Raw genomic sequence first — 10,437 nt, 5'->3', positions numbered from 1 at the left:
CCACTCATCTGCTGATGGGCACTTAGGCTGTTTCCAAATTTTAGCTATGGTGAATTGTGCTGCTATGAACATAGGGGTGCATATATCTACAAGTTGTTCTTTTTAAATATATTTTTGTTGATTTCAGAGAGGAAGGGAGAGGTGTGTGTGTGTGTGGGGAGAGAGAGAGAGAGAGAGAGAGAGAGAGACATCAATGATGAGAGAGAATCATTGATTGGCTGCCTCCTGCACAACCCCTACTGGGGATCGAACCCTTAACCTGGGGATGGAGCCTGAAACCCGGCCATGTGCCCTTGACCAGAATTGAACCTGGGACCATCCAGTCCGCACGCCAGTGCTCTATCCACTGAGCCAAACCAGCTAGGGCCATGTACTACAAGTTTTTATGTGGACAAGTGTTTTTCATTTCTCTTAATTTTATACCTAGGAGTAGAATTTCTGGGTCATACGGTAACTTTATGGTGAACATTTTGAGGAACTGCCAAATTTTTTCAAGTGGCTGAACCCTTTGGCATTCCCGTCAGCAGTATGTGTTCCAATTTCTCTATCTCCCTAGTGACTTTTGTTCATCTTTCCCATTAAAGCTGTTTTAGTGAGTGTGAAGTAGATTTTCATTGTGGTTTTAATTTCCATTTCCCTAATGTCTAATGATGTTGAGCATCATTTCCTGTCCTTGTTAACCATTTGTAGATCTTCTTTGAAGAACATAGTTTTTTTTTTAAGAACCATATTAGCTCAGGAGTGAAAATTAACCTTGTAAAAATAAGAGTATTGAAGGATATGAAGGATTATTAAAACAGTTGAGGTCTAGCCTTAGCTGGTTTTGCTCAGTGGATAGAGCGTGGCCTGGAGACTGAAAGGTCCTGGGTTCGATTCCAGTCAAGGGCACCTGCCTGAGTTGCGGGCTCAATCCCCAGTGTGGGGTGTGTAGGAGGCAGCCAATCAGTGATTCTCATCATTGATGTTTCTATCTTTCTCTCCCTCTCCCTTCCTCTCTGAATTCAATAAAAATATTTTTTATTTTTATTTTTATTTTCATTTTTTTAAAAATATGTCTTATTGATTTCTTACAGAGAGGAAGAGAGAGGGATAGAGGGTTAGAAACATTGATCAGCTGCCTCCTGCACACTCCCCACTGGGGATGTGCCCGCAACCACGGTACATGCCCTTGACCAGAATCGAACCTGGGACCTTTCAGTCCGCAGGCCGACGCTCCATCCGCTGAGCCAACCCGGTCAGGGCTCAATAAAATATTTTTAAAAAATAGTTGAGGACTATAAACAATTGGTAGTTTACCTTTTTGTTGAATTAGAAATTAGGTAGCTTCGTCATTTCATACCATTTTCCCACTAACTGCAGCCACCTCCACCCTAGAGTCAGATTAAAGGCTTTAGCTTGAAAGATGTTTTTCTCAGTTTAAAAAAGTGCTGATGCTTCCCCCCTGTGAGCTTCTTTAAATGGAAACCAGGAAAGTACCTGGTCGATTTACTCAAATTTACAGGGGCCAGTGATTAGTACGGTTTCATTCATCCTTGAGTAAATACTGAGCCACTGTATACCCACGGTGAGTCAGAGCTCTGAAAAATGGTTTCTCCACAGTGACATTTTCCCTGTTTTTACCTTTCTTTCTTTTTTAAAAAAATATTTTATTGATTTTTTTACAGAGGGGAAGGGAGATAGATAGTTAGAAACACCGATGAGAGAGAAATATCGGTCAGCTGCCTCCTGCACACCCCCTACTGGGAATGTGCCCACAACCAAGGTACATGCCCCTGACCGGAATTGAACCTGGGACCCTTCAGTCCACAGGCCGACGCTCTATCCACTGAGCCAAACTGGTTAGGGCTACCTCTATTTCTTTTATATAATTAAACATTTCAAATATAAATTGCTGCAGAAAGAAAGGTATTAACATTTTTGAATCTATTATCTGACTCTTAGGGCAAGTCCAGTCTGAAGGTTTGCTTAAGCTTTGCTCCTCAAAGTGTGGTCCCAGCAGCATTGGCATCACCTAGAAACTTGTTAGAAATGGTCTCAGGACCTACCCAGACCTAGTAAGTCAGAATAATCGGCATTTTAATAACATTCCCAGGTGATTTATTGCACACTTACCGAGATTTGAGAGCCCTGGTCTAGCGCTTTTGATTGCTTCTGTAATGACTGGTTTCTCACTCCCATCCTTTTTTTTTTTTTTAAAAACCATACTCATTTTGAACCTTATATGTATAAATAGAAATCAAATGTGAATTATCAAGACATTCCATCACAGTCGACCTTTCTCGGATGTAGTAAGTGAGGGGAAAAAAGTATTTGTAGCTCTGCGATTATTCAAAATTCTTATTCTCTATAGAACCATCTTTCTCAGTAACACTGTTGGTAACACAACATCTTACATGTAATACCTACATCACCAGCACATAAGATGGCAAGTTCAGTTTTGTTTGTTTTTTAATGTGTACACAATTACATCTTGACCTCTTTAAGGTGTTAGACCTGTTGACATTATTTACCCTGCCATAGATGTTTTTGAGGGCAAGACAAAATATTTCAGGACCAGGCCTTCTAGTTTTTCTTTCACCTTGCTGGAGAGTTGTCGATTCTCCTTTCTTCGTTATTAACTATAAAGAAATATCACCTTACCTGTCAGGACAATGGTTAGTGACTAGATAGCTAGGTAAATATACCCTTTCTTGTTTGTTTTGATTTTATAATATTTTTATTGGTTTCAGAGCGCAAGGGAGAGAGAGATAGAACCACCAATGATGAGAGAGAATCACTGATCGGCTGCCTCCTGCACACCCCACTCTGGGGATCAAGCCTGCAACCCAGCCATGTGCCCTGATGGGAATTGAACCATGACCTCCTGGTTCATAGGTCAACGCTCAACCACTGAGCCACGCCGGCTGGGCAATATACCCTTGCTTAATTCCTATAACAGAGCCTTGTCCATTTTTCCAGAGATTCCCCTATTATTATTTTTTTCTCTACTCATCACTTTTTTCTGGAATCTGGTACCCTATGTTCAGATCATTCCCAGCTTGGAACCACTTCTCTCCCTGTCCACCTCCATCAATGGGATATATTTTCAGATGCCCCCGCTGATTCACTCTATTTCTTTTATTCCACAGCCGGAAGAAATTCAACAGCAGATTGTGCGAGAGACCTTCCATCTAGTTCTCAAACGGGATGACAACATCTGTAACTTCTTGGAGGGTGGAAGGTAAGCAATCAGCTTCCGATTTCTCCCCACGTGTCCACTTCCGGGTGGCCGTCATCATTACTGCTTCCTGAGGCAGAGCTGACCGAGGGAGAGACCCGATTCTGTTTGAAAGCTGTTGCACGGTTGTGTTTCGGATTTTTCTTCCTTAGATGTTTGGTTTCTGGGAGGATGGGCAGAAGAAAAGGTGAGGGAAGTGATGTAGGCACCACTGCCAAACTTGGTCACATTCACCTGGTGGAACTGCACTGCGCTTTGGCCCATCCTCCCCCTGTGTGTTGGCTCCGTTCTCCTGCCCTGGGACAGGGTTTCTCTTTGATGTGTTTAATTAAGATGCAGGGATTTAAATGTCTCCTGTCTCCCACAGCTTGATTGGCGGTGCTGACTACAAACTGATTTATCGGCACTATGCTACCCTCTACTTTGTATTTTGTGTGGATTCATCGGAGAGTGAGCTTGGGATCTTGGACCTCATCCAGGTATGTGTAGTCCGCTAATGATGGCAGGTGCTCTGGGATTCTCTGGGTTTTTGAGGAGCCATCCTGTAGATCAGTGGTTCTCAACCTTCCTAATGCCGTGACCCATTAATACAGTTCCTCGTGTTGACCCCCAACCATAAAATTATTTTCGTTGCTACTTCATAACTGTAATGTTGCTACTGTTATGAATCGTCATGTAAATATCTGATAAGCAGGATGTATTTTCATTGTTACAAATTGAACATAATTAAAGCATAGTGATTAATCACAAAAACAATATGTAATTATATATGTGTTTTCCGATGGTCTTAGGTGACCCCTGTGAAAGGGTCGTTCGACCCCCAAAGGGGTCTCGACCTACAGGTTGAGAACCGCTGCTGTAGATCCTTTTGTCAGTCTCTTTACTGGTAATTGGTAAAAGTTGCCAGATGTCCACCAGATGGTGCTATGAGAAAGCTCCATAGCAACCCTTAAACACTCAGAGCTTTTGGATTCATTGGTTAGTACCTAGCCATCTTGCTGCCCTTGGTTCTCATGTACAATTCTGACACCAGTTTATAACTCAGTTCTGTGGACACTGACCAGGTGTCCCATAAGTTTAACTCAATTCTGGCACTATATATCTGGAGATAGACAACAAACGCAAGACCAGGTTGTCTATCACCTGTGCTTCTTACTAAATGGCTATAGATCAGAGATTCCCGTGACCTCCTCCGTGGGCTTGATTAGTTTGCTAAGGCAGCTTACAGAACTCTCTAGAGAAACATTGTACTTACTAGATTGGCAGCTTGTTATGAGGATAAAACACATAATAGCCCAATGGAAGAGATGTATAGAGCGAGGTATGGGGAAAGGGCGCGAACTTGCATGCTCTCTCCAAGCACACCACTCTCCCCAAATCTCCTGGAGCTCACCAGCCTAGAAGCTCTCTGAGCCCTGTCCTTTGGGGGTTCTATGGAGACTTCACCACGGCATAGGTAAGGTCAACTGAAAATCATTGGCCATTGGGGATTGATTCAACCTCCAGTCCCCCTCCCTTCCAGGGAGGGGTGGGTGGGAGGAGGCACTGCAAGGTCCAAACCCTCTAATCCAGGGGTCCTCAAACTACGGCCCGCGGGCCACATGCAAATACAAATATTGTATTTGTTCCCGTTTTGTTTTTTTACTTCAAAATAAGACATGTGCAGTGTGCATAGGAATTTGTTCATAGTTTTTTTTTAAACTATAGTCCGGCCTTCCAACGGTCTGAGGGACAGTGAACTGGCCCCCTGTTTAAAAAGTTTGAGGACCCCTGCTCTAATCACATGGCTGGTTCCCCTAGCAACCAGACCCCCATGCTTAGATGTTCTCCAAAAGTCACCTTAGTGGAAACGAATAGTTTCCTTTTCTCTCAGTAGGAGCTGAAAGAAATGATCATCCAAATCGTATTCCTAAATACTCTCAAATTGGAATAGGAAGCATTTTTATTTGATTATTTAGTGCGTGTTTACTTATTTAGCATGAACTATTTATTGTTGAAGAAATAATACATTTTTGTGGTTCAAAATTCAAAAGGCACACCAGAAGTATATACAGTGGGAAAGTATCTTTCTCCCCCCACCCTCCGCCACCTAGTTTATTTTTCTAGAAGTAGCCAATTGTAGGTGTGTTTTTTTTGTTTTTTGTTTTTTTAAAATATATTTTATTGATTTTTTACAGAGAGGAAGGGAGAGAGATAGAGAGTTAGAAGCATTGATCAGCTGCCTCCTGCACATCTCCCACTGGGGATGTGCCCGCAACCCAGGTACATGCCCTTGACCGGAATCGAACCTGGGACCCTTCAGTCCGCAGGCCGACGCTCTATCCACTGAGCCAAACCGGTTTCGGCCAATTTCAGTTTTAAAACCAAGAACCAGGGGCAGTGTTACCTCAGGGGCACTCAGGTAAACAAGGTGTATCTTACTATTTACTTCCTTTTGGACAAACATTTGTAATGTGTGATAAAAAAAAAAAGAAATGAAGTAACATAGTAAAGGAGGAGAGAGAGACGTTATCACTGTAAGAGGGCCTAATTATGTACCTAGAAAACCTAAAAAGAAAAATGCAGAATGTATCACAAGTAATGGTTGATATGAGAGCAAAATAGCAGAATATGAGATTGAATTCATCAAAATTGAATTTCTTATTTCTGTAGAAATAGCTAGAAAATTCATAATTAATGAAATTTCACTTCCAGCAGTAACAAAAGGTATTTAGTGTTTTGAAATTAACTTAGTATGGAATACTTGACATTGATTCCAATAACATTATAAAATCTTAAAGGAAAAACAAAGGAATGTCTTTTTTGGTAGATTTATTGATTTTATAGCAGAAGGGAGAGAGCTATAAGCCTTCCCCTTGTTGGGGAGAATCAAGTAAAGATGACAGTAGTAATCCACAGATTAAATGGGAAACCCAGGTCTGATTCCATCAGATCTTACAGAACTTGGTAAAGGAAAATTTATCGGGAAAAACAAACGGCCGGGAAATCTAAAAGTATGTTTTGAGGGGAAAAGGGCAGTATTGGGGTATTGGCTTTACTAGCCTTAAGAATATGTAATGTTTGGCTCTGGCTGGTGTGGCTTAGTTGCTCGGGCGTCATCCAGTGCACTGAGAGGTCAAAGGTTCGATTCCCTGGTCAGTGCACATGCCCGGGCTGCAGGCTCCATCCCCAGTAGGGGGCGAGCAGGAGGCAGCTGATCAATGTTTCTCTCTCCTTCTCTCCCTCCCTCCCTCCCTCTCTTCTCTCAAATCAATAAAAACATATTTAAAGAACATGTAATGTTTGCAGATGAAATTATCTACCTAGAAAACCCAAAACAACCGGAAAACAATTAGAGTTCAGTAAGGGGACTGGATACATGTTTAACATATAAAAATTAATAGCTTTACTTTAGAATAATAAGTTAGAAAACAATATTTGAAAGGGGCCCACTCGCAATAGCAAAAAGGTCCATAAACTACCCAGGAATAAATGTAAAAAACGGACACTGTCTATATAAAGAAATCTTTAAAACTACTGAAAATATGAAAAAAGAGCAAACTAAATAAATCAAACATGTTCTTTACTGGGTGAGAAAACTCATTAAAATGTCAGTACTTCCAGGTTATAAATTACTGAAATGTTTGTCAGGATCCCAGAAAGATTATTGTTGTTCTATAAATTATTTTTGAGTGTGAAACATACTGTGTATACATAAAGTATGCAAACATGCTTATATTCCGTAGTGTAAAAAATGCCAATAAAATGATGCCCTAACCAGTTTGGCTCAATGGGTAGAGCGTCGGCCTGCGGACTCAAGGGTCCCAGGTTCGACTCCGGTCAAGGGCATGTACCTTGGTTTCGGGCACATCCCCAGTAGGGGGTGTGCAGGAGGCAGCTGATCGATGTTTCTCTCTCATCGATGTTTCTAACTCTCTATCCCTCTCCCTTCCTCTCTGTAAAAAATCAATAAAATATATTTTAAAACTAAAAGCCAATAAAATGAAACTGTCCCTCAGATTAGAAGCAGTATGTTACCTAGTCCCTTAAAGCTCCTGTATCCTCCTCATTCATTGCCTCCCTCCTTAGACTTTTTTTTTTTTTAATTTTTTATTGATTTCAGAGAGGAAGGGAGAGGAAGGGAGAGATAGAAACATCAATGATGAGAGAGAATCATGGACCGGCTGCCTCCTGCACGCCCTCTACTGGGGATGGAGCCCACAACCCGGGCATGTGCCCTGACCGGAATCGAACCGTGACCTCCTGGTTCATAGGTGGATGCTCAACCACTGAGCCACGCTGGCCGGGCTAGACTTTTTTTTTTTTTTTTTTTATCCCTCCTTAGACTTTTGAGTTACCATTCCTTGCTTCTCGTTATAGTTTTACTAGGGATGTATATTTCCTATGTGAAAAAAGCTAAGCACGACTTAGCTGTGTAAGGAAGGGTAATTTGCCACTTTTATTTTTATTTATTTTGTGAATCCTCACCCAAAGATATTTTTTCCATTGATTTTTAGGTAGAGTGGAAAGGAGGGAGGGAGGAGAAGGAGGAGAGAGAGAGAGAGAGAGAGAGAGAGAGAGAGAGAGAGAGAGAGAGGGAGAGAGAGAGAGAGAGAGAGAGAGAGAGAGAGAAACATCGATGTGAGAGAGACACATCCATTGGTTGTCTCCTGCACAAGGCCCCGGTCGAACCTGCAACCAAGGTCTGTCCTCTTGACTGGGGATTGAACCCATGACCCTTCAGTGCTCAGGCTGATGCTCTAACCATTCAGGGCACCAGCCAGGGCGAATTTGCCACTTTTAGATGAAGGCTTCCAAGAGGAGATAATGTGAACAAAGTGTCTGGGTCATGGTCTGGCTTTAGTGTTTCTGATAGTTTACAAGAGCTCTTTCTGGGGAAGTCTGAGGTCAAGGGTGAACCCCGGGAAACTTAGAAGAAGATTTAATATTTATAAAAAATGAAATTGCTCTGACCAGTTTGTCTCAGTGGATAGAGCATCGGCCTGTGGACTGAAGGGTCTCAGGTTCGATTCCGGTCAAGGGCATGTACCTTGGTTGTGGGCATATCTCTAGTAGGGGGTGTGCAGGAGGCAGCCGATCGATGTTTCTCTCTCATCGATGTTTCTAACTCTCTATCTCTCTCTCTTTCTCTCTGGAAAAAATCAATAAAATATATATATTTTTTTAAATGAAATTTTCTTTTTTTCCTTAGCTTCACTGAGATATAATTAACATATAACATTGTGCAAGTTTAAGGTGTGCAGCCTGTTGATTTGGCACTCGAATGTATTGCAAAATGATGACCACCATAGTGTTATCTAACCTCTCGTATCACCCCACACAACCAAACCGGTTCTGGCAAGAACCAGATTTTTTAATGGATTAAAGTGCAACACCCTTGCAAGCTAGAATGCTAGCTGTTTGGTGACAGAGGACCTAACATTAGAACAAGAAATCTGTAAAGCCCCAAACTTTAAAAGTGTGACCTTTTTCCAACTGCTTCCGCCCCTGGACGGAAGCCATGAACCGCACTCCATTCCTCTTGGTGTGCGGGTGTGTGATCTCGCCACTTCAGGCTGGGCTTCTCGATTTCCAAATACTTCTTCCTGTTGTACAGTCTTGTCACCTTATCAGCTGAGCTACATCCATCTTCACTGTTAATACCCATTCATTTTCTAAATTTGACATTTTGGTCTTCGTTTTCAAAATTCAGTTGATCCCATGTGTAAGCAGCTTGGATTTGTCTCCTTGTTTCTTGCCTCGCCGAGGCGTTTTCCTGTTTTTTCTCTTGTTCAACAAATTTCATGTGATTCCCAGCTGCTGGGTTATAATCGCTAAACATGGCTATTCTGCTTCCTGCGGAAGCTTCGCTCCGGGGGCTGCCATGTGAGTGCCATCGCTATCCAAGCAGCCACTGTGTCCCCGGTGCCCACAGGCCAGCACATTGAGAACTGAATTTCCAGTAGCTCGGCTACTTGTTGTTTTCGCTTTTCAACCATTTCCTTTTCTTGCTGTTCTTGTCATTTCTCTGTCCTTCCCAACCCCCCAGCAATCAGGCTTAAACTTTCGCTAAATCTTCTTCTTTTTCCCATTCCCCTCTTTCTCTCTGGACTTCTGCTTTTTGGGGCACTCCTGCTGCTACCCCTTGACCTTGAGCAGGAAGAGGTCTGATCGCAGATTTCTTGGCTTCTGGATCAGGATTCTTCTGCCCCCTAGTCCTGGATGGAGACTCTTCCCACTTCCGGCTTTAACTACCTTTTATGTGACTGAGATCTTTTTTTTTTTTTTTTTAAATATCTTTATTGATTTCAGAGAGGAAGGAAGAGGGAGAGAGAGATAGAAACATCAATGATGAGAGAGAATCATGGGTCGGCTGCCTCCTGCAAGTCCCCCACTGGGGATCAAGCCTGCAGCCCGGGCCTGTGCCCTTGACCGGAATCAAACCTGGGACCTTTCAGTTCGCAGGCCGACAGCTCTATCCGCTGAGCCACACCGGCTCGGGCACGACTGAGATCTTGAGTGACTTCTGCCTCTTGATGATTTCCTTTGCATTTGTGTGTGTCCTCACCATTTTCAGATGAATTTAGTCACTCGCTTCCTCTATGAGACGAATGTTCTTTGTCATTTTGTTCCTCAGGATTGTGTTTCTTAGGGATTGAATTTTAGATACAGATCTTATTATTTTGCTGTCTGAGCCTGCAGTACCTTCATTTCAGTCTCTCCATGCATCAGCACACCTTTTGCCTCAGTTTTGACTCCTTCGGTTCTTGATCTTGATCATGAACTTGAATAATGGTGTTTTGAGGCTCGAGGAAAAACGTACATGTGACTGCTCTTTTTTTTATATATACGTTCTTTTTTATTGAATTTTTTTTTATTTAGAGAGAGGGAGAGGGAGAAACAACCCCTTATCTCTAAGCCACAGGGCAATAAAAGAAGACAAACATGGGCTGCTAAACAAACAAGAAACACAAACAGAATGATCTCTTAGAAATTAAAAACCTGAGAGGAAAATGAGAGAGAAAAGATAAGAAAATAAGGAGGTTTTGTTTTGTTTGAGATTTACCTTAAGGTAAATAGTATGACTTCCCCCTTCACTTTCACATGTGATATTTATGAAGATGTGGATATTCCCTGCTTCTCTTCTTTACCTATTTCTTTGTGTTTCCTAGGTTTTGTGGAGACCCTGGATAAATGTTTCGAAAATGTTTGTGAATTGGATTTGATCTTCCATATGGATA

General features: G+C 42.1%; 1 protein-coding gene across 1 annotated transcript in view; it reads left to right on the top strand.

Annotated features, from left to right (window-relative positions):
• LOC102436445 (arpin) overlaps positions 1 to 10,437 on the top strand; it is a 55,993-nt gene that overhangs the window by 19,059 nt on the left and 26,497 nt on the right. Inside the window, exons 6-8 of the mRNA XM_014449101.2 lie at positions 3,129 to 3,220; positions 3,585 to 3,698; positions 10,370 to 10,437. Coding sequence (XP_014304587.1) covers positions 3,129 to 3,220; positions 3,585 to 3,698; positions 10,370 to 10,437 — 274 coding nt within the window. The remainder of the gene's footprint in view (positions 1 to 3,128; positions 3,221 to 3,584; positions 3,699 to 10,369) is intronic.

Source organism: Myotis lucifugus, unplaced genomic scaffold (assembly GCF_000147115.1).
Source record: "Myotis lucifugus unplaced genomic scaffold, Myoluc2.0 scaffold_1020, whole genome shotgun sequence".
Lineage (NCBI taxonomy): Eukaryota > Metazoa > Chordata > Mammalia > Chiroptera > Vespertilionidae > Myotis > Myotis lucifugus.
Note: the sequence above shows the minus strand (reverse complement) of the source record. Positions and strands in the feature narration are given on the sequence as shown.